This window comes from Curcuma longa, chromosome 9, assembly GCF_044706935.1.
Source record: "Curcuma longa cultivar G26 ecotype Majalengka, Jawa Barat chromosome 9, ITB_CL_G26_1.1, whole genome shotgun sequence".
NCBI classification, from domain to species: Eukaryota; Viridiplantae; Streptophyta; class Magnoliopsida; order Zingiberales; family Zingiberaceae; genus Curcuma; species Curcuma longa.
Window position 1 is genome coordinate 7,859,028 of NC_133869.1, and position 22,908 is coordinate 7,881,935.

The following is a 22,908-nucleotide window of genomic DNA, read 5'->3' on the forward strand; positions in this document are numbered from 1 at the left end:
GGTTAGTTAACAATAACAAGCAAGTAGAGCCAATCAAAGAAACCAGTTGCTGTAAACCTAATTAATTAAAATTCCTGCAGCTTCCCAATCATTTGGGAGATTACCCATTTACTCAAACTTGTTGTAGTAATTAAGATTTCATCGCGGAGGTCACCGCGACGTCGGATGAGTGCAACTCAATCAAGCAGCCACTGCTCATCAAGGCCATCGCACATGGCACGCCCAGCTGCAGAGGTTTCATTCAGGGAAATCGAAGCTTGGCTCATTTAACTGCATTTATATCATTCATGTTTGATTATATTCTCAACATGCTGAATGATTTAAGATGACAACGAACTGATCGATGATCATCACTTGATAAATGGGAGGACTTGCTTTGGGAACAATTAACGGAACACATAATTGAGATTTTTATTCCTCTCCTCGGGATCGTTTACCAGTTAAAATAAGCATCCGTCGATAAAGAAATCAAACGCGCCTCGTGCCATTGACTTGTTTTCTACGATATCACCTTTATGCAAGTCCACCGGCGTAGCTGCCGGAGTCAATCCAGGGCCTGATCATTCGTATCAGATTGCTAGCGACCTACTTATTGACGCCACTTGCACCATCCTGCGTCCCACTTCTCTTCTTCTTCTTCTTCCTCATAAGAAAAACTCAGGTAGGTAGCGAAGTATATGATATATATCGAATGGCGATGCCCTCGTCGTCGTCGTCGTCATCGAGCACCGGAGTTCCACCGGGGTTCCGGTTCCACCCGACCGACGAGGAGCTACTGCTCTACTACCTCAAGAAGAAGGTCTCGTTCGAGAAGTTCGAGTTGGAGGTGATTAGGGAGGTCGATCTCAACAAGATCGAGCCATGGGACCTCCAAGGTCAGATCATATATATATATATATATCAAACCTCAATTATTATAGCTGCAACACTCATTAGTTTTAGATACGAATTGATCATCACTTCATCTTCAATCACATGAAATTGTGAATACTCGATTCGTGTAGAGCGATGTCGTATTGGGTCGGCGGCTCAAAATGAATGGTACTTCTTCAGCCACAAAGATCGCAAGTACCCGACGGGCTCACGCACCAACCGCGCCACCACTGCAGGCTTCTGGAAGGCCACCGGCCGCGACAAGTGCATCCGCAACTCCTACTCCAAGATCGGTATGCGTAAAACCCTCGTCTTCTATCGCGGCCGTGCTCCTCATGGTCAAAAAACTGATTGGATTATGCATGAGTACCGCCTCGAAGACAACGACTCGCTGTCCGTGGATCCTAATATTACTGCATCCAATTCTAATGTAAGTTTTATAGATTAATTCTAAAGAAACTTTTGTTTTGACAAATATATAAATGATTTTGTTACAATTGTTGAGTTTTCGTTAATTTTCTTCATGATTACTTAAGTTTCTTTTATGTTTTTTAAATTAGGAGGATGGATGGGTGGTTTGCCGGGTGTTCAAGAAGAAGTGCTTCTTTAAGGTCGGCGGCGGCGGTGCTGGCGAGGGAATCGTCGGCAGGCAGGGTGGCGCCGTGGAGAGCCACATCGCCGCCGAGCACTCGCCGTCGTCGCTGAACTCTCTTCACTACCTCCACCCGAACCACCACCACTACCTCCACCACCACCACCACAACCACAGTTTGCAGTACTACTCCCACGCCAACGCCGCCGACAACGCCAGCATAAATCCGGCGACGACGTACCAAGTGCAGGACCTGCTGACCAACCACCGGCCGCCGACGTCAGGGTACGACTTCGCGGTGCTTCCCGGCGACTCCGGCGCCGCCGCGATGCTGAAGGCGTACGAGGGTGACGACGCGATGCAGAACGAGAGGAACGGTAACCACGCGGGGGAGTGGGCAGTGCTGGAGGCGGCCGGGATGGACGGCAGATTCGGGGCGGCGGCGCCGCCGCCGCAGCAGATGAGTCTGATGGGGAGCCAACGCGGCGGGGAGATGGACTTGTGGGGATCATACGGGAAGTGATCGTATGGTGCATCACGGGATTAATTATTCGGCTATAAATATTAATTAAACCTATTTTATATCAATAATATTATTGTTTGTGTAATTAAATAATATATAACATACAATATATTCTAGCGCGTGTGTGATCGTCTTTTTTTCATTGCAATAAGAACCTTGCGGAAGCATGCTGTTGATTAAGTGTAAGTTTGGAATTTATTTTCTGTATCACGACGAGGTTTATCTTTCTTTTCAACTATTTCAGTTGATGCGGACCAAATCTCTCGTCTGCTTTCAATCCTCTTAGTTCGACTATATCATTTACTTTGGGTTCGGATCCAATAGAGTTTCTGATTAATTGCGATCTGATCTACTCCGGTGATTTAGTCTGAAACATGCAGGTCGATAATTCTTGTTCTTATGTGTCCGAACTGATAGACTTGTGCTGTAGACCCGTGTTGGTAGACCCGTGTTGGCCTTCAACCGAATAGGTCTGGGCCAAAAGTGATGGCGTCTGAATTTGACAGAGTTTCTGATCCTGCGCACCCATCTGGGTTTTCTGCCTGTAAGAATCTAGTAAGGTTTTTGATCTTGCGCCCCTGTGCGGGTCTCCTACTTGTAAAAATCTAGCAAGACTTCTGATCCTACGCACCTATGCGGGTCTCCTGCTTTGGGTACACACAGATAGAGATTCCAATTCGTTGCACCCAAGCTAGCCTCCGATCCGTAGAGCTTCCAACCCTCATGATCCATTGCGCTTGAACAACTGCTCCGATCTGTGATATCCGCACTGATCAGTAGGGGTCGTTGTCACTAGCATAACCCCTCTGATGGTTAAGGCAGGTAGAGCTCAAAATGAAAAAGGGCTTCTTACCGTAAAAATGAAAGAAATGCCCAAGGGCTTTGGCAAGTTACAAGAATGGATGCCTTCAGCTAGACAAAGACTTTAACAAGAGCTAAGGGAATAAGAAGAGCAATGGTCAACCAGCTTTGACTAGAAACTTATAATCTTGTCTGCGGTTTTTCCCTCCACCTTCCTCAGTTGTCTAAGTTCCCTTATGTTCTTGCCTAGCTTTTTGCGTCTCTTCCATGTTGATGTATCTTTCCGCACGAGCCAGCAATTCATCATAATCGCAGGGTGACTTCTTGGCTAGAGACCGGAAGAAATTTCCATCACGGAAGCCTTGAGAAAAAGTTTCGGTCAGAATATCAGGAGTCGCCGAGGGCACCTCCAACACTGCTTGGGTGAGCCTTCGTATGTACTTCCGGAGAGACTCCTATTGTTTCTGTTTGAAGTTGAAAAGACTTAGGGGAGTAGGAGGATACCTCTTGGAGCTTGAGAAATGCCGCAAGAATAAGACTGCAAAGTCGTCAAACGACTAAATTGAACCTTGACGTAGGTTGTCAAACCATTACTGGCCCGATCCTATGACGATTGTAAGAAAAACCCTATACTTCACACCATTGAAGAACTGATGGAGAAGAGTTGCATTTTCGAAGCGGCAGAGATGCTCTTTCAGGTCTGTAGTACCATTGTACGCATGCATTTGTGGTGGTCGGAAGTTGGTTGACAACACTTCCTCTAAAATGACAGCAGAGAATGGTATCTGTCGTGTTGCAGTCCTCCCCAACAACAGTTTGGTAAGGCTGGTTGGTCTGATCGGGATGACCTATCTACGCTTGACATGGGATGTGGAAGCTACTTCTCTTGAACTTTGGACAGAAGGCTCGAGCATTGGAGTGACCCCTATTGAAACTCCAGCGCCTTCCTAAACAAATGTGCCCAATCCGCACCTGAATGTTTCCTCAATTTGGGCGTTAATGAATTGTGTTAATTGTCCCCATGGGACGGATCCATTATAGCTGGGAGGGATGAACGTCTCTACTATCTCGATTCCTCTATATGTGACTCTACTACTGTCCTTCTCGTGCCTACCATACTCACACCTTGTTGCTCTTTTCGGACAGACGGCGCCAAAGATGATGTGGTCCAAACCTCCCTCTTCGTAACTCCGGACCTCTTGCTCGGCCGCACCACCTACCGATAGAGCCTTCGAGTCCCTGCTCATGATCTGACCTCCGATCTACATCTCTGAGTCCTTGCTTTTGATCTAACCTCTAATCTACGTCTCCGATCTGCAAATTAACACTGTCAACAAGGGATGACGTTGTCGGCATGATCCCTCCAATGGTTAAGTCAACACAATCTGAAAAAAAAGATTGTCTTCCCCAGAGGAAGGGCTTGAATTGGAAAAAAGAAGAGTGACATCTTTGCTTCCCGATTAGGGCGTTATGAATTGTGCTAATTGTTCCCATGGGACGGAACCCTCGATTATCTCTAATACAGTTGGGAGGGAATATCTTTGCTTTTCGATTCCTTTAAATGTGACTCTACTACTGTCCTTCTCGTGCCTACCATTCTCACGCCTTGTCGCTCTTTTCTCACAGATAGCGTCAAATATGATGTGTCCGAATCTCCCTCTCCACGACTTCGGACCTCTTGGTTGGTCGCACCACCTAGTTAGGGTTCACATCAATAGAGTCTTCGAGTTCATGCTCCTGATCTGACCTTCGATCTGCGTCTCTGAGTCCTTACTTTTGATCTGACCTCCGATCTGTCTGATCTGTATCTCGAACTGAAACTTAACATCGTCAACAGGGGTTGGCCTTGGTAGCATGACCCCTCCAATGGTTAAGTCAACACAATGCTGAAAAATTTTCCTTCCCTGGAGGAAAGGCTTGAACTGGAAAAAAGAAGAGTGTCTTCCACTAGGGAAGGGTTTGAGCTGAAAGAGAATACTTCCCACTAGGGGAGGGCTTTGGCTAAGATTAAGAGAGGAAGAAGAATAACAGTGTTGAAGCAAATCAAACATTGTGTTGACTGAAAACTACTCAGAACGAGTGAGCCCGGTGGCAATTACCCTCTCTTGATGAACCTCCTTTCACCTTATATAGACATGAAACTCCCTTCCACGTGGCTCCTTATGCCTTGGCTATCAACTTATATATGTCTTGCAGTCAACTCCCTATACATATGCAGAAGTATGGTTGTTGTCCTCTCTTCTCTGAGACAACTTCTGACATGTCTGACAAACACTATTGAAGGTTCATGGTTGACCTCTCCTCACCGTACAAAGCCTCTTGTTTGCCTAATCCACTGACACTGTTACCATCACCTCCCTCTGTCAATCTTCACTTGACCCATACTAAGGACATTGCTCACTGTTCGACTCCTAGTCCAAGAATGATTAGCAGAGATAATTAGGCAAAATAGTCCGAGGGATCGGAATCCACAAAAAATATCTACGAGTGAGAATATTCTCACAGCTCGAGCAGCATGTTGAGGACATTACCAATTGGGGATGCTCCTACATGATTAGTAAAATAGTCGAAGAGGTTAGAGTCTAGGAGATATATCCACGAGCAAGGAGTATTCTTGCAGCTTGGGTAGTGCGCTGAGGACGTTCCGATGGGGATGCTCCTATATGGTTAGCTGGTTATCAAAAGAGGGAACTCGTGGGGTTTATCCTAGAAGGTACCTTAACCAAATGCTTCCGAAGGCACAAATTTCTAAGATCATGCACTTTTGAGTCCATGAACTTTCAAGGTCATGCACTTTGAGTCCAAGAACTTATGAGGCCATGCACTTCTAAGCCATAAATTTCTGAGACCATACGCTTTCAAGTCCACGAACTTCCAAGTCGATGCACTTTCGCGTCCAAGAACTTCTCAAATTGCGAGAATTCTGAGGGGATGTGCCCATGGGACTGTTCCCAAGATGTAACTTCTCAAACCATCAACACTTAATCTTTCCAGAGATGTACCTTCCTAGATGGATCTAAAGAAGTTGTTCTCAAACTGCAATATTTTTCAGGCTATGACTTTATTCCAAAAAAAAAAATGATAATCCCAGTAGCCACATCTCTGGGGGTGGTCGGCCCGAGTCCCACGGAAGTTCCCACCGACCACCAGGGTAAATCGGGAAGCGCATACGGCGGCCAATCCGCGTTCCCTATTTGGAGGAAAATTCCTACAAATACGCCGTAGCTGGGGATCGAACCGCAGTCTCTGAGTTACAATCCGGATGTCCTACCGTTGCACTATTGTCTCGGGGACAATATTCCAAGGATGTACCTAGAGAGGTTATTCCCAAATTGCAATCTTTTTTGAACTGCCAATATTTAATATCTTCATAGATGTATTGGGTTGTTCTCAAGTTGTAATTTTTCTCAAGTCCTGAAGACTCGAGGTCGCATCTTTGGTTGTCTAGCTAGTATCGTGAAGTAGACCCATAGTTTCTGCCATGGCAGGGACTGAGAGATGCATCATCAGTGTACAAATGTATGCTCTCAATTTCGTTCCTGGACGAACTATGAATTTTTAGAAATCGTGCATGTTTACTTGCTGCATGCCACAATAAGCTGTCTTTCTTATCGTGCATGTGTATTTGGACAATGATCGTGAAGTCGATAGACTGTTGGAGTGATGGATTCTTCTTCTTTACTGCAATATGTATTTGCACAATTCATGGCGTTGCATTTCTAAATTGGCAGAGGAGAAGCTTTAGAATGGAAAGCTTTCCAAATACTTGAAACAAAGGGAAACTTCCATATGCAAAACAACAACAACAACAACTTGTTCAGAAAATTAAGTTACTCGTTTTGAATATTGCCACCCTAACTCTGTTCCACTACAAGTCCTACTGAAGACTTGTTCAGAAAATTCAGTGACTTGTTTTGCATGATAAGACTCCATCTTTAACGATCAAGCCGGCCTTCTTTTTATCTATCCATATATCGATTGACGACCACCAAGTAGATTAATTATGGATTGCAAGAATCCTTCATTCAGTATTTCAGTGCATATATAAAGCTAGGGATGTTATGCATTCAGCAGAGGGATGTACATCGAGCTCTAACTTCCAGGTAAAGGTGAGGGCTTCTGGTTGTTTCATTGCACCATTACTCTGTTATTTCTTTTACTTTAGTTTGGAAGGGATAAAATCACGAATGATTTTCTAATCTCCTTTCTTCAATAACTCTCAGTTATTGCAGAAGGACCATGAATGGATTCTGTGTCGGAGAAGCTGCTGATTCGTTATTATTTCATGGCTGGTCGGCTCTGTTTCAACCCGGAGACCAAGCGATTGGAGCTGGTCTGCAACAATGCCGGCGCCTGGTTCACCGGCGCCACCTCGGACCGTACCTTGAAGGAGCTGGGCGATCTCTCTGCGCCGAATGCTTCATTTGGCCACCTCGTGCTCCCGATCGATCGATGTTGCAGCCCCATTGAGACCCCATCTTCACCATTCAGGTACGATTCATTTTGTTAGTTAAACTTCGAATCAATACTTCTTTCGATGGTGATCATGTTTCTTGTTTTGAAGGTGACCAAGTTTAAATGCGGAGGATTCTCGATCGGTTTCATGATAAGCCACAGCATCCTCGACGGCCGCTCCGCCGTCCAGATGTTCGAGACCATTGCTGCCTTCTGCTGGACGACGATCACTTCAAGCTTCCCGAGCTTTGCATTGACAGATCGTGCCTTAAAGCAAGAGACCCTCCCCAGATCAAATTCGAGCACACGGAGTACGCGAAGCTCTCAGGCGGCGCCGCCAACTCCTTCACCTCCTTTGATCAGCCCGATGCGCCGCCTAATCCCGTGCCCGGCATGCATGCTGGTGCTGCTACAGTCGGATGGGAGTCGCGACGTTGGCAAAAGGGACGGCATCAATGTTTGGATTGCGCTGCAGCCGGAGAAGATGAAGAGGTTCCTGCGCTTTGTGCATGAAATACAGTAAACAACGATTTGTGCTCAGAGTCAGAGAAGAAGAGTTCTATCGTCATTGGTCGATTAACAACCCATTAAAGTAAAACTAATACAATGCACGGGGGATAATTAGCTTAATTAAGATCGGATCCAAATTAGAATCTACTCACGAGAGCTCAAGAAGCATTAAAAGGTGCACCTATCTCCAGAACTGCACCGCTTGCTGCCGCCTTGCAGTCAAACCCTCGTCTTCCTCCTCCTATTCCTTCGCCACCTCCATTAATGCACAAAGCCAAAAGAAATCCATGAACCACACCATCCAATTTAAAAACCTCACGAGAGCTTTTTGCCTCCATTAAAACCACTGCACTTGCCTCTTCGGCTCTTCGTTTATCTCAGCCACTACCGACCACACTTTTCCTACCAAAATTCCTATAAATTAAACACTGAGCATTTGCTCACCATACTAAGAAAGCCCCCATGAAAACCATGTTCGCAAAGAGAAAGGTAGTGCAATTCATTCTCGCCCTTAACTTGCTCCAGGCAATTACAAGTCGAGCATGGTTCCTCTCCGGCAAGGCCCAACCTCAAGTGCCATGCCTCTTTATCTTTGGCGACTCCCTCGTCGACAACGGCAACAACAACAACATCCTCACGCTCGCCAGGGCCAATTACCGCCCTTACGGCATCGACTTCGCCGAAGGCTCCTCCGGCCGCTTCACCAACGGCCTCACCACCGTCGACGTTCTAGGTACCTACATACATATATATATATATACCTCATGGCTAGCACAAGCTTTAATACAAACAACACCGGCGCACTCAAATCCTTAACATACACGGCAAACACACAGCTCAACTACTTGGCTTCCGGAGCTTCATTCCGCCCTACGCGGCGGCGCAAAGATCTGACATTTTGAAAGGCTTGAACTTCGCTTCCGGCGCTGCTGGCATCAGAGATGAAACTGGCAACAATCTGGTATGTATTACATCCACTAGCTCGCATCATACGTTTAGTGGAAGAAGACCACATTAATTTTGTGACGATTAATTTTAAAACAGGGCGACCACTACCCTTTGGAACAACAAGTGAACCACTTCCGCGATACAGCGACGACGATGACGAGAATGTTCAGAGGCAACACCACTCGTGTGGCAGAGTACCTCGGCAAGTGCATCTACTACATGGGCTTGGGAAGCAACGACTACCTCAACAACTATTTCATGCCCACCATGTACTCCACCAGCCGAGAGTACAGCCCCAGTACTTACTCTGCTCTCCTCCTTCAAGACTACTCAAGACAACTCTCAGTATGCATAATTTCCTTACGCTATCTGAATTCCTACGAACAGTTCATAGTAATTAACAAGAATGCATTCGTAGCTAATGTACGATTTGGGAGCAAGGAAGGTGGTGATCGTGGGAGTGGGGCAGATAGGGTGCATACCGTATGAACTCGCTCGAAATAACAATAATCGTAGCAACAAGAAAGACACATGCAACGAGGAGATCAACAAGGCGATATCGATCTTCAACACGGGCCTGCTCAGAATGGTTAATCGCTTCAACGCCCAGCTGCCTAACGCTAAATTCATTTATATCAACACTTTCGACAGCTCCAAGGACCTCGCCTCGAATGCAACGGCTTATGGTAATTGATGATTAAACTGCTCCTCGTCATTGTTTGCATCGACTGAGCGATCGATATATCGTTTTTGTTTCGATCGGGCCAGGACAGCAGTGAAATGGGGTGCATGCCTGTTTACAGGGTTCAACGTGGTGGACAAGGGCTGCTGCGGAGTGGGAAGGAACAACGGGCAGATAACTTGCTTGCCGTATCAGACGCCATGCGAGGACCGGTCGAGGTATTTGTTCTGGGACGCGTTCCACCCGACGGAGGTGGCAAATGTCATATACGCCAGGAAAGCGTATGAGTCCTCTTCTACGTCGGACGTGTACCCTATGAACATAAGGAGGCTGGCAATGGCTTGAGGAAGAAGGAGGGTAGAATTACTGGTTAATTTTGGGAGTATGAATTAATAGTGGAAATTAATTAATAAAGCTACTGGTTATGTAATTCTAGCTCGAATCTCATTTCTTCGTATGCTTTTTATATTTAGGAGTAATGTTTATCTTGAAAGCCGTTTTGATCCTTGCAAACAAAGACAATTTAGTTCAAAATCATTTTAGAAAATCAGGATTGAGATTTTTCAAATTCGAATTGAGTTTGGATTGAAAGTTTTTTGATTTGGTTAAGTTTAGTTTCGCTTGAGTTACATGACTTTAAGATTTATAATTGTTTTAAATTGAATTGAATTTTATTTTTAAAATTAAAATGCTTTTATATAATAGCAGAAGAGTGATGAAAAATAAGAAATTATCATGAAAAATAATTAAAAAAATAATTTTTAAAATTAAGATTAAGATTTTTTATAATGTTAACCATGTCAAGGAATGACAGCATGTCACCAGGCTTTCCTTCCCTATACCTTTTTCTCCTTTTGCCCCCTTCCATTCTCTCTCTCTCTCTCTCTCAAGTAATGGCAGCGTTGTGCTTCTCTCTTTGCTCGGTTTCCCCCCTTCTTCTTCCGACTAGGATTTCTATCTCTGTTTCTTCGTCTCGCGCCGTTCACGGAGGTCCCTGGTCAACGGCTGGGAGGGCTCTCTTTTGACCCTCTGATCGTCGGATTTGGCTCTCTGCCGCCTCCGGAAGGGAGGAGCTTGAGAATATTGTCTGGAGGGGGTGCATCGTTGATTCCGGTGCTTGTCTTCCTTGAGAGGTAGATTTTCTTCGCTTTTCCTCCATTTTGCTTCGGCTATTTAGCTTTTTCTTTATGGTAATTATTTGGAATTTAGTCCAAAACATGGTTCGTAGGCAGTATGTGTGTTTTGGGTCTCTGATGGAAAAAAAGGCGTTAGTATTGATATTTCACCACGTCCTGGTTTTCTGCCTCACATATTAAGCAAATGGAGTTGCTTTGTTTGCTTCCTAGAAGGTAGAAGCTATCTTAACGTAGTTAAAGAAGACTTTTCTTGCCGCCGTTGTTAAGAGTGTTGCAGACATTCGGAGTTTTGACTGATTTGCCTTAATCCAGTTATTTGTTAAGTTGTTCCAATTATGGGTTTCGAACAATAGGTTTTGTCTGACTCAACCTTCCATTGTGTTTATCGATTGAGTTCTCCGTGTCTGGAAAAATACAAATTTAATCGTATGTTTACAATTGGATGCTGGGTTTGAAAATGAAATAATGGTCGATGAAGGTCTAACACACTGAGATGCAAATTATTGTTTTTTATTCTAAGACCAGCCAGTTCCATATGTTTTGCGGTATTGCACATAGAGACCGGTGAGTTCTTGCATTAACTTACGACTGCTTGCTGTTTGCTTGGTATCTTACAGTTTGAACTTTGTAGTTTAGATTGTGGATTAGATTGGATGTTTTAGTACCTTGATGTTTTAAGTTTTATGAACTTGATATTGACTCTTTTCTTTTCTGGAGTTTAATGGTTTAGGAAGTCACGAGCATCTTCAACTGAGGTTTTCCATCTCAACGTACATGTTGTTCCAATGAAACATAAAAAATAAAAGATGGGTATAAAATTTTTCTGTGCTCATATCTTCTAACTAAGATCTAAATTTGCTAAAATTAAAGAAACATTTTGGTTTTCTAAAGTCTTCAAGGTTATATTGGTCAGTACTCTTTCTTATACGTTGTGGCAGCTGAATTCATTCTATGAAGTCTTTCAAGTGTGGTTTCATATCCTTCCAACCGATGATGTATCTATAAAACGAACCAAGAGGTTCTGAGATTTGGGTGGATGCACTTTGATATTACATTAAATATAATCATTTTTTGTGCAACACATGAAACTGGTATTGAGTTTGCCTGTAAGTTACTTTCCTGAATTGGTCCAATATGGAAAACAAAATTCTTAAAAATAGAGCATTCAAGACCAATCTGCTTTGATTTGTCTTACCATTTGATCTAGACAACCTGTCATGGAATGCTATTTTTGAAAAGAAAACTATATTCTTATTGCATGATGTTTAGGTATAACTAATTTGACAAATTTGTTACAGATTGGATGGTTGCTCGTGAAAATACATCTTTGCTTCAGAGCAAATATATGAACACAAATTTTGAGGCAGCAGCTAACTTTGTCATACTTTTGGGCCTTCTGGTTTCAATGCTGGCAGATAGCATGCTTGGAATCTGTTCTTCAGGTGATGCCCATTACACGTTTCGCCACCGATGCATTTGGTATACTAACGATTTCCCTAGTCTTCCTTGCCGCTGTTCTTGGTCTAGTATGCATATTCCATTCCCTGTACTTTCAATTCTGCATCAGGAGAAGGTGTTATCCACAGTTGAACTACTTTAATGGGCCCTGGATTAGCCGCATTTTTCTAATTCTAGTCTCTATTTGGTGGGGTTTTGGAGAAATAATCAGGCTTAGTTACCTGAAACCAAAAATCTTCTCCAACCAAGCATGGCAGAAAAATATCTGCAAGTTCTATGTCCTTTCAAATTTAGGTTTTGCAGAACCAAGCATGTTCCTTTTGCTATCATTCCTTCTGCATTCTGCATTGCAGAAGAGGGAGTTTGGCACACTCAGTCCTCGATGGAACAGAAAGACCCTTTTTTACGTGCTCCTCTGCTGCTTTCCAATTCTTTCCATGCATTTTGCCCTTGTTTCTTTTGGACCCAAATATAGCAATCAAGTGAATAGTGCCAAGAAAAGAAACATTGCAAGGTTCTTCAGATATGTTGCTTCTTCATCAAATGGCGACACTATATGCATGTTTCCTCTACTAAGCTCTATCATTCTTGCAGTCCTTTATGTTCTGCTGAGTGGCTATATTATATGGATTTGCACAAGGCTATTGAATTTGGTTATCAACAAAGGTCTGAGGAGAAGGATTTATGTGCTGGTAACGCCCATCATCTCTCTTCCATTGAGGGTTGCTCTTATTGCACTGTCTGTTCTTCCTCCACCAGGCAATGCACTGTACGAGGGTATTGTATTTATAGCTTTCCTCGTGCTGCTATCTTCTATTGCCGTTGGGATATTCATGCTGGTATATTTTCCTGTAGCAGATTCCCTGGCCTTGAGAAATGTAGGTCATGTTGAAATTGAAGGGATACCATATGATGATTTCTATTATGATGGTGCATCTCTCATAGCTAACCAGAGCCATCAAGATGTATTCAGGAACTCTGATGAATCTCTTGTGCGGCCCCCACACCCATTCAGAGTATGAACTTGGAAGGATTTCCTGCATCTGAGGCTACAAAGGCAGATTTTCGCGTGGGATTATAAACTTTCCCTTGACCGGTCTACGATAACCGCTGGAGAACTTGCTTCACCATAACAAGATTCTGCAAATTCTCGTTTTTGTGACCTTTTATTATTTTGAAGCCTATACAGTTTTGGATGATGGATGATGTAAAAGCCAAGAGAGATTATGAAGCAATACTGTTCTAACATGGTTTGCTGTTTCTCATTTGGATTAGTTTTGCCATATTTCTGTCATCCTCTTGTGTTCTTTCTAGGTTCTGTAAAATTACACACTATGTTAGTTGGATATTGTTCATGTTTAAAGTTTTTTCAACACTTTCGACAAAATACTCTCATGAGTCACAGCTTATAATAGCTTTAGCTGAGCTGTTGCATACTGCTCGTGAATTATGGCTGGCAGATATGGTGTTTGTTGGATTTTTGCTGCACTGAGCTGTGAATTAGTATGACAACTAGTTAGTCCGCATGAACTACTGTCACGCAAAAGTAGAGAAGCTGTCATACACCAGAATATATATGAAATTTTATAATTTGGTTTATTTGATGTAGTAAAATATTATTTTTTATTAACAAAGTTATCGTCATATATATTATTCTACATTTTTCATCTGAATGTTTAAAATCTTCTTTGTGAAGTTTCAAGAGATGCTTTATTATTTCCTCGTATAAGTAGGTACAAAAGTAGGATTTCAAAGTAGGAATAGAAGAATCTGTAACTTTGCATTTAAGGGTGGAGACATTTCTTAAACAATTTCATATTTCTAAAGAATATATTTAATGCTTATCTATTCTCGAGAAGAAGAGATCTTCGTTTACACATAAGATTCGATGATGGAAAGGGCAGACAACAATTTTCTAGAGCCACTTCTGGGAGTTTTGAGTACATAGCTGAGTTGATTTTGACAGAGCAAACTTATAGTAGAGAGTAAAAGTTCAAATTTTGGTGAAACCGATCAATATCTTCCTCTGTCGTGATCAACTGTAATTTTTTGATTTACCTTTTCACAAATGATCGTGGAGCTGACCGTGTGGGATTGCTGAGATAGCGAATTCCACCTTTTTACAGAAGAAAGGAAGAGATGAAAAAGTACATAGAAAGAACGTACAGACAAATGACTAATTTCCTTCATAAGATTTGATTTTTATTCATTTTAATAAATCTGTCCCTTATCAATTCAACCATATCTTGAAAGTAAAATTAAAAATAGATATAACACAAGGACTTCCCAATGGTCATCCATCTTAGTATTGTTCTCGTTCGAGTATGTTTAATTTTGAAGTTTTGATGGGATCCGGTGCATTAAATTAACTTCGGCTAAAAAGATCGCATAATTGCTCCTGAAACGTATACACTTAATTAATAAAGCGCATATAGTTTGACTCGGGAGCTCTCCCAGTCTCCCAGTTTTGACCTAATTCGTCGTCGATGGAGTAATTAAGGTTAACTAATTTTGACCGATAGTTGACCAGTCTACTAATACCTGACCGTTAGATGGCAACTCCAACTCCTCGCATCAGTGATTCGATCTGTCCGTTCCCCCAATTAAATCTCCATATTTCGGTTTTCCTTAATGAAATATGCCAAATATGGACGCCAAGCCTCATTCTTCCTTTTCAGCCTTCTTCACTGATTAATTCCTTCACGCAACGAAGAATTGGATCGTCAGTCTTGCACCCATGGAGAAGCCACCGTCCGCACCGGCGCCGCCCTCCACCACCTTCGTCCAGGCCGACGCCGCCACCTTCAAGGAGCTCGTCCAGCGCCTCACCGGGCCCGACTGGCCGCCGCACCGATCGCCGACGCGAAACTCCCAGGACGCGGTCGACGCAGCAAGACTCTCCGGCGTCAAGCGGCTCCACGAGCGGCGGAGCGGCGGCTCCCGGCTCAAGGTTGCCGTCCCTAAACCTGCAGCGGGCTCGGCATCGAAGCGGCCGGCCAGCCCCGCGGTGCCGTCGCCGGCGTCTAGCTTTGCCAGGCTGGATATACGGAAGGAGGAGGAGGCGGCGGAGGGGGGAGACGAGGAGGTGATCGTCGTCGACGAAGAGGAGGAGGAGCGGGCGATCAAAGAGAGGCGGTTCTATTTGCACCCGTCGCCGCGGTCCAGGACGAGGATGGCTGAACCGGACCTGCTGCCCCTGTTTCCATTGACCTCGCCGGAGGCCGGCGACCGTGAGGATCATAAAAACGACGGTGGCTAAAATCATAGAGAAATTTAAATTTCATTTTGTTGGATTATATTATTCTTTATTAATAATTTAGTATTAATATAAAAAAAAATCGCGAAGTGATAACAAACGCAAATGAATAACAATTTTTTTTTCTATGATAAAATGGTTTATAAATACCGAGAACGCTTAGTTTTAAAATTTGTATAACAGATTATAAATCAATTCCACTGAAATATGGATTAGGGTGAACCATGGAAGGATGGGTGGGATTAATTTGGGGGCACCGTGTTGGGTCGGTGCTCCATTCGCCTGCGCGCTCTCAGAAGGCGAACGAAAAGGGCGTTCCTGAAATTGAAGCCTCCTGGTGGAGGAGTTCGAAGCATGTAGCCTAGGAATGGAGGACATTTCTTGTGGATTGAATAGGAGCCTCTACCTTCCATAATCTGATCCAAATTGCGGCGAAAACTCGAATTTCGTTCAAGGAAGGGTTTCTCTTCTGTTGTTCAGCTCGGAGATTTTTTTTCTTCTTCTTCGGAATCAGCAAGTAGCTGGACAAGAAAGATTGTGAAGGGGAAAAGACTGTATTTTTGGGATTGTATCGGTTAAACATGCCCCTCCGTTTAATGCCATGGCTCAAGAAGAAGATTGTTGATCCGCTTATGCAGATCATTAGAACGTATTATTTTTATCGTAGTAGTAGTTTTTGGATCATCCGGTTGTGCCTTTCGTTCCCTTGTTCTCCCGATAATGTAGCTTCACTCAAGATCTTATTTTGTTAGAAAGAACATAAGTGCATATGTGTTATTTGTTCTTGTAATTCTTTTGGAAGATCTATTTTCTGAACCTTATGCTTGTTTTTATGATTGAAAAATGGATCTTTGTGCGATTGGTTCGTGCTCTTGGTTTCATGTTGATTTTTGTTAATTGTGGTGTGGATATTACCTGATTTCGTAGCTAAGACTACGTTAAAATAAATGCATGTTCTAATGTAGGGGTGCTGAACCGAAGCAATTGGCACTTTCTACTGCTTTAGGAATCACTCTTGGTGTCTTCCCAGTATGTGGTAAGAATTTAAGTTGCTTGTGCGTGTCTTTGTAGATGACTAATGTTTTGAGATGATCTCAATGCTGAGGATATTGAGAGTATTACGGTGTTATACTTTGATATCCTTATGAAACTGACCTCAGTGCTTAATTGTGTATTGTTCGTGCTAACATTGTACTGATAAACTTACGTAAAAAGATGAATGAATCTTGCAAACTAATTGTATCTATTATACTCCATTAAGCACATTATTTGATTGACATATAGCATCAGAAACTTTTTTTTTTACTATGACCAAGTCAATCTCGACTTAGATTGTTTGCAAATGATAAAGAATCAATAAATTACCTGTTGAATACCCATTTAATCAAATCAGTTCCCTTTTCTCATCTTACTCCTTTTTCATCTCAGATGAAGTCATGGTTGGTTGTTTATCACTATAAATAAATTATAAAGAGAAATTTTTAACCTGTCTAGTTATATCTGTGTACTAAACTTTGGTTATCAAGTGATTTGTTTGTTTTGGGTGGATTATATAAGTCCTGTACTTATGCTGAAAAATGTAAGAGCAACATGATTTCTTAGATAACAGGTACATGTAGGTACATGATGGATGTGTGATTTTACTAGAAAAGTTAACATGACAAATGCTACTATCTAGGAAAGAATATATTGAGTAAAGTTGAAGGTGAGGAGTAGAGGGAGATGAAAAAAACTTAGTTATTCTCGTAAAAAGTATAGCCATGCATTGATTTCAATGGAGGGAAAAGATCCATGTAGTGAATCTCAAATAGTTGAAACTAATGCACATCAATGACATCTATAAAGTTCTAGGTTGAGCCTGGAGGCTTTCTTCTGATAGGCATACTAGTTCTGATATTTAATTGGAATCAATCACCAGATATTCTTCATAGAAAATTTATCATATTGACAACATGCCGTGAGACTTGTTTTTTTTTAAAGACTATTTTCAACTTCCTCTGACTTTCAAATCATAATTAGCGTACAAATGAGCATTTTATATATGTGTAAGTTGTGGATTTTTTTGTATGGATTACTGGTTTAGAATTGTTGCAACATTTGATTAGGTTGCATGGATGCCCAATACATAATTTGATATAACTATAATTGCATTCTAAATATTAGCAATCATTAATTTTTCTTCTGCCATTACCAGGAACTACAGTTTTCCTTTGTGGTTTGGCAATAGGACTGGTTGGAAAACATTGCCATGCTCCAACTCTCATGCATGCCAATTTTTGTTGCCACACCAATTGAACTGAGGTAATTTTCTTTTAGAACTAAAACAAGTTCCAATTATCCTTTTTTTATTTGATTTTCACTAGAGCAGGAATTAAATAATTTACCTATTACTTTCTGTTTTGATTCCTTTTTTTTTGTCAAAAATGCATCATGCTTTAGTATCATCCTTTCTTTCACCACGAGGCAAACATAGATACTCTTGTATTGTTTATAGATGCATTGTCTTGATTTGAGAGATCCTTTTTGTGGTAGCACCTCTACCTCACTAATAGCTTTGCTCACTCATTCATTTTTGAGTGTCAAATATATGATACATGCATTTATAATCATACAAATTGTAGAAATTAGGCAACCCAAACAACTGAAACATCAATTCTTTGCCAATTTTGTATGGACAGTAAAAAATGATTGTATTGGGTGTTACAAACTTAGTATTTCACCACATTTTAAATTTCCCTGCAAAGAGAAATTCTGCTCATTTCTAGATATATAGTTCTCTGATATAGTTCTGGGGAGGCCTCTGTTTGCTCTGTTTTATCAGATTTTATCCTCTAGCAAATAGACTGTTCCTGCAGCACCACTGGAGTGTGAATTATGTCAAAATTTTGGTATTTTGTTTAATGTTTTAACCTACTTGTAGAGAAAATATCACTAGCTAAATGCTTCATTTTCTGGTTAAAATTGAGATATTATAATTGGTTCACATGAAGGAATACTAATTTAAAGTCCTCAAATGACCTATGAACTTGCATCTTCTCTAATTTTTGGCACAATCACTCTTTTTAGTTGATATATTTTCATTACAAAATTAGGGCATATTGTTGGGAGCATAGTGTCTCCTGATACTGATGAATTTAGCTACAACTTACAAAAGAAGAACAAACCAACTTTCTATAGTTAGAACTGAATACATCAAATGGAATTTGAAGTGGTCAACGTGATTTGAATTCCATCTCCTAGACTCAGTTTCTAAACAATCTCACCATAAAGCCAACTTATTTCTGAATTTCTTTTCCTCTATGAGATCCCTGTTTTTCCAACTATTGACATTCCAACACCCTTTCATTATTTGACAAATACATACAATTGTACCAATAATTACATTTGATCTTTAAAGTGGGGTATCGGGTGCTGCTGCTTTATTTACATCCACAACAAAGTGATCAGCATTGATAATTACGAGCTCCGTTGTTGGAATATTGTTCATGTGTTTTGTGTTTGCTTATTGGTGCAACTTTGTCCAGGTTGGTATCTCTTAATTCCGTAGGATGAACTAATCTTTGGGGGTCATCATTTCCCATTAACCTCAGATGCCCTGAAAAAGGTGATAACTGGCCACTGGCCAAGCCTCAAAAGATATCCTTGTCAGAAAACTTCATGCGGTTAGTGAACCATCGGTTTGCTCTTCATAAATTTCTTAGTTATCCTTGAACTTGATGGTAGTTATGTTTAAACACATCATTTTTTCACTATTAACCTCTTCTTGCAGTTATTGGGTTGGATTATTGCGGCACCATTCATCCTTGCTGCCTTGTATACTCTCCTAGTTCCATATTTTAAGTTACTGGTTCGGAGATTTAGCCCCGAGACCTTCGAGCCCAAAAATTCAACTCTATCCTTTGACTGATGCCATTATGCCTAAGCGGAGCATTTAGATATGCAAAATAATGAGTTGTACCTTTCAACTGATGTTCTTATATTTACTTAAAATTCTTCCATGAGCAGACGGGACGCCCTAAGATGTTAAGACCACCTGCTATCTCATGCATATAGAATGTACTCATGTGCCATCAAAATAAAACTGGTCTGGTGTTTGTGTTCAGAACGGTATCCACCTCTTCTTGAGACTATCATCTGAAATTCAATCCAGCAAAATGTGATTTTGTTCACGTCAAGCAGTCCAATATCGTCGGTCTTACAGTGAGATACAGATAGTTAAATTAAGTATGTAGCAGACCCTCAAGTGCAATCTAGCAAATCTGCTTCTGAGAATCAAATCTGAAATTCAAAATGTATTATACCATTTGCATGCATTAACATGTACTTTTGCAAATGCAGATAGCATGCTCTTCTGTGTACTCTACAGTTGAGCCATCTGCTGCACATTGATGGGGTAAACATCATTGGGAGGCCCTGCAAATGCCCGCTGTGCAAGGATCGTGTTCACAGCTTGCGTCGTGTGGAGGCCATCCCAGAACACATATTGGCTCCTATCGGCACAAGGAACAGATAGAGGATCACAGTAAAGCTGGGCTTGGTTTCTTCCAATCGCACAGCAACCCCGATCGACGACAGAAAAACCTGCAAAATGCAGCTTGAAGGTTCAGATGACATTTCCTTTCTTTGGATCTGTGTGCATAAACCTTTCAGCGTGGTGCACAACCATATCTGCTGGGGGAATTGAGGATGTCTCCGAGGGCTGCGTATGTGTTGCTGTAGGCAAAGATCGCTCCTGGATGATTGGTGTTCAGTTGCTGAACCAGTGATCGCAGGCCCTCGTTGAAGTAGCCAAGCAGCTGATTCACTTGGTCGACGCACCGGTCTGGTGGAGCAGTGCCGGCGGAGCGTTGCTCTGGGATGCAGCCGAGCGGTGCAATCCCTGTGAGTAAGAACTTCCGCAGGCCAAGGCTATGCAAGGCCTAAAGGATCAAATGACAAAAGAAAAAAGAAAAAAAAAAGTTGCTTGGTTATTTCTGAACTAAGTTATTCAACAAAATGTTCAGTTACTTTACGTTACCAGTATCTGTCTCGTGTAGTGATTGAGAAGTAGGTTGGCGAAATCCTGCGGGCTATAGTCGTAGCTTGAAGAGTACAAAGTTGGCAGGAGGAAGTTGTTGATGTAGTCATTGCTCCCGAACACCATCACCACAATGGACCTTGCAAGGTACTGAGAAAATGGCCTCCCACCGCCCATCAAGGTCCTCAGCTGATTCCAGGTGCCTTCGAAGTTCATCACTTGCTGGCTCAAAGCAACCCTTTCTCCCTATTCATCCACCAAAAAACACACTCTCTTATCAGTGCTCGAGGTTGCAAAATGGTTGATGGTAGGATATGGAAAATATATATATAATCACAATGTGTTGCCCTGTCTCATCTAGGATTCCTGCATTTCCTGAAGCATAGTTCACTCCCCCAAGTAGTGCGGTTCCATTGAGGCCTGCAATCGATTGTGCTGGCAGGTAAGGAAGACCCAAGAGGTCACCTGAAAACTCCCATATCATGATACGAGTTAATGTTTAGTTTAGCTCCAAATAATGAAAGGATCTAAGGGTCTTACAAAGGACGTCTACTATAGTTTTGCCATTGGAGAACCTCCCTGTAGGGCCTTGAAAGAAATCAATCCCATAAGGGTAGAAGTTCGATCGGGCAATGGTGGCTCGTACGTTATTGTTTCCATCATCTGCCAAAGAATCACCGAACACGAACATGGCTGGGATTTGAGGTGCTCCGAGAGCCCCAGTAGTTGAGCAATACAGAGCAAAGTGGGCAGCAAGGAACCAGCACAAGAACACATCGAATGCAGGGTTAATGACCATCTTTCCCAAACTTGATAGTGAACGAGGAAATCTTGTGGATTTTCCGGTATGCTGGTGGCTAGATATACTACTGTAATGGAAGTGTTGTAGTAACGGATTGGGAGCATGAAGTTCATGAAGCCTTTTTGTTTGGATGTTCTTTAATTTGATCCTAAATTTCATTTTCAGTTACTGAATGGATGGAAGCTGACAAAAATGCAATGTGAATAGCTTTGTTTTCAAGATCGAGCCTTCAAACAATAATTTTTCTCTTATGCAATGCAATGCAACTCAAATTATCATTATCATAAGTTGAGAGTACTGTGAAATCTCCCTGTTGCATGCATGGTGATAGTTAATTACGTCCTTCAATTCTCAGATGCATGAACTGTGCTCGACAAGCTTTCAACTCTTATTGGGCATGTAATTAACAGTCGCTTTCTCCACATTAATTAACTACATACACACACATATCTAAGTTTGTTGGAATCATTAATTAATGATCCTGCAATATCTCAGAGATTTGGTCATCCAATATACTCTTCATTTATTAAGCATACACCTTTCTTGTTGTTCCTTCCTCATATGCCCAGTGGCATAGGTATCCTCCTCCATAAGAACCAGCAGCCTTTCCTAGCCCTTTGTCCAAAATAGACTCCACCTTAATTTTCTTTCTCCGACCAACAAATCAAAGACACATGCAATGGTCGATCTGTATTCCAATATGAATCAATATTACATTTCTTGTTAACTTTAATCTTTTAACTAAGACAGTTTCAAGCTAGGATGAATAATTAGGAAAAGTGGCCTGTAAATATATATATAAACCCTAGCATTTGAGATTGATTACTGGAGATCTAACTACTCAGACTGAGAAATCAGTAGATGGAAATGTTTAGTTGGTTTAACTTTGACTGATGATCGACTTACCGAAAAGCTAGCTTTTGAAGGAGATCAAGCGAGCGAAGGGAGTGGGTTTTCAGGCTTCCATCAATAAGAACAAGTATAACCTTCAGAAAATTCTCCATCATCAGTAACGTTGGACTTGGCATCTACAAGAAGGTGAAGAAAAGGAGATGGGCTACCTATAAATTTAATATTGATGCATGCCATACTTGCACGCCACGTACAAGGTTCATAAAGATCTTGTAAAAATTAGGGTTACCATTTACATCAAATCAACATGCATCTTGATAATTAAGAAAATAAATTACATCAGTACTTTAATTCAGTTATATATGTATATATATTATATGTTGCTCAGAAAACAGTACTTTACTTTTAAGTTATATGTAACTGAAAGATAGCCAAGAAGAATTAGATTTACCAGCTTTGAGCAAATAAACCACTTGCCATTTTGGATAAAGTTGGAATTAAAGAAGAAACTTAAACAGATTTGAACATGGATCATAGTGTTGGATATCCTATAAATGAATGCTCTTGAGTTGTCCAATGCACTGCATGCCAAGCTCTCTAGTTCTTAAAGAGAAAAAGAAAACTGATTTCCATATTAAAAATTTAAATTTAAAGAAATAGGAGTTTATATATATCGAATGTATATGAACAAATAAAAAGAGAGGCCAAACAGCTCATTTATATGCTTTATTATTACTGATAATCTCAAGACAGAAGGAAATTATTGAAACATCTACCCTTTCCAACCATCATAAATAATCCTTCAGTGCAGAAGATAGAATACTCTTTAGTAGTAGTATTTATTACTTCATGGCTGGTAGGAAAAATATATTTATTTTGTCAAGTTAATTGAATGCATATAATCTATAAAGGAAGTTACAAGGATAGCTGCATTTGATAGGGAAGGTGAGATGGGCCAGTTGCCAAACACACAAGTTTCAGGGGTGCTGATATGGAAACACTT

The 22,908-nt window shown here is 41.6% G+C and overlaps 5 protein-coding genes across 5 annotated transcripts; 4 read left to right on the forward strand and 1 right to left on the reverse strand.

The window, feature by feature from the left end:
• The first annotated feature begins 697 nt into the window (after positions 1 to 697).
• Positions 698 to 1,988, forward strand: LOC141835313 (NAC domain-containing protein 4-like). Its single transcript, XM_074722757.1, has 3 exons — positions 698 to 875; positions 1,005 to 1,303; positions 1,434 to 1,988. The coding sequence occupies exons 1-3, from the start codon at positions 698 to 700 to the stop codon at positions 1,986 to 1,988; spliced, it is 1,032 nt and encodes a 343-aa protein (XP_074578858.1).
• A 6,228-nt stretch (positions 1,989 to 8,216) lies between these two features.
• LOC141834493 (GDSL esterase/lipase At1g33811) lies at positions 8,217 to 9,729 on the forward strand. The gene is made up of 5 exons (XM_074721816.1): positions 8,217 to 8,487; positions 8,591 to 8,715; positions 8,799 to 9,047; positions 9,121 to 9,388; positions 9,506 to 9,729. Exons 1-5 carry the CDS (start codon positions 8,217 to 8,219, stop codon positions 9,727 to 9,729), a joined length of 1,137 nt encoding a protein of 378 aa, XP_074577917.1.
• A 553-nt stretch (positions 9,730 to 10,282) lies between these two features.
• On the forward strand, positions 10,283 to 13,326 carry LOC141835269 (uncharacterized). Its single transcript, XM_074722701.1, has 2 exons — positions 10,283 to 10,517; positions 11,819 to 13,326. Exon 2 carries the CDS (start codon positions 11,966 to 11,968, stop codon positions 12,998 to 13,000), a length of 1,035 nt encoding a protein of 344 aa, XP_074578802.1. The 5' UTR covers positions 10,283 to 10,517; positions 11,819 to 11,965; the 3' UTR covers positions 13,001 to 13,326.
• A 1,305-nt stretch (positions 13,327 to 14,631) lies between these two features.
• On the forward strand, positions 14,632 to 20,160 carry LOC141834657 (VQ motif-containing protein 31-like). The gene is made up of 5 exons (XM_074721986.1): positions 14,632 to 15,229; positions 16,200 to 16,270; positions 17,429 to 17,535; positions 18,759 to 18,896; positions 19,573 to 20,160. Exons 1-2 carry the CDS (start codon positions 14,716 to 14,718, stop codon positions 16,238 to 16,240), a joined length of 555 nt encoding a protein of 184 aa, XP_074578087.1. The 5' UTR covers positions 14,632 to 14,715; the 3' UTR covers positions 16,241 to 16,270; positions 17,429 to 17,535; positions 18,759 to 18,896; positions 19,573 to 20,160.
• Positions 19,595 to 21,050, reverse strand: LOC141834494 (GDSL esterase/lipase At1g71250-like). Its single transcript, XM_074721817.1, has 5 exons — positions 20,792 to 21,050; positions 20,589 to 20,716; positions 20,252 to 20,497; positions 19,898 to 20,153; positions 19,595 to 19,815 (listed from the first exon to the last, which is right to left on the reverse strand). Exons 1-5 carry the CDS (start codon positions 21,048 to 21,050, stop codon positions 19,595 to 19,597), a joined length of 1,110 nt encoding a protein of 369 aa, XP_074577918.1.
• Positions 21,051 to 22,908: the final 1,858 nt, after the last annotated feature.

Coding starts and splice junctions, on each gene's coding strand:
- LOC141834493 (XM_074721816.1), top strand. CDS start 8,217: ATGAAAACCATGTTCGCAAAGAGAAAGGTAGTGCAATTCATTCTCGCC. Junction 8,488..8,590: donor CACCACCGTCGACGTTCTAG/GTACCTACATAC, acceptor GCAAACACACAG/CTCAACTACTTGGCTTCCGG. Junction 9,389..9,505: donor CTCGAATGCAACGGCTTATG/GTAATTGATGAT, acceptor GCCTGTTTACAG/GGTTCAACGTGGTGGACAAG.
- LOC141834657 (XM_074721986.1), top strand. CDS start 14,716: ATGGAGAAGCCACCGTCCGCACCGGCGCCGCCCTCCACCACCTTCGTC. Junction 15,230..16,199: donor TGAGGATCATAAAAACGACG/GTGGCTAAAATC, acceptor GTTCTAATGTAG/GGGTGCTGAACCGAAGCAAT.
- LOC141835269 (XM_074722701.1), top strand. CDS start 11,966: ATGCCCATTACACGTTTCGCCACCGATGCATTTGGTATACTAACGATT.
- LOC141834494 (XM_074721817.1), bottom strand. CDS start 21,050: ATGGTCATTAACCCTGCATTCGATGTGTTCTTGTGCTGGTTCCTTGCT. Junction 20,717..20,791: donor AACTATAGTAGACGTCCTTT/GTAAGACCCTTA, acceptor GGGAGTTTTCAG/GTGACCTCTTGGGTCTTCCT. Junction 20,154..20,251: donor ACTACACGAGACAGATACTG/GTAACGTAAAGT, acceptor TTGATCCTTTAG/GCCTTGCATAGCCTTGGCCT.
- LOC141835313 (XM_074722757.1), top strand. CDS start 698: ATGCCCTCGTCGTCGTCGTCGTCATCGAGCACCGGAGTTCCACCGGGG. Junction 876..1,004: donor CGAGCCATGGGACCTCCAAG/GTCAGATCATAT, acceptor CGATTCGTGTAG/AGCGATGTCGTATTGGGTCG. Junction 1,304..1,433: donor TTACTGCATCCAATTCTAAT/GTAAGTTTTATA, acceptor TTTTTAAATTAG/GAGGATGGATGGGTGGTTTG.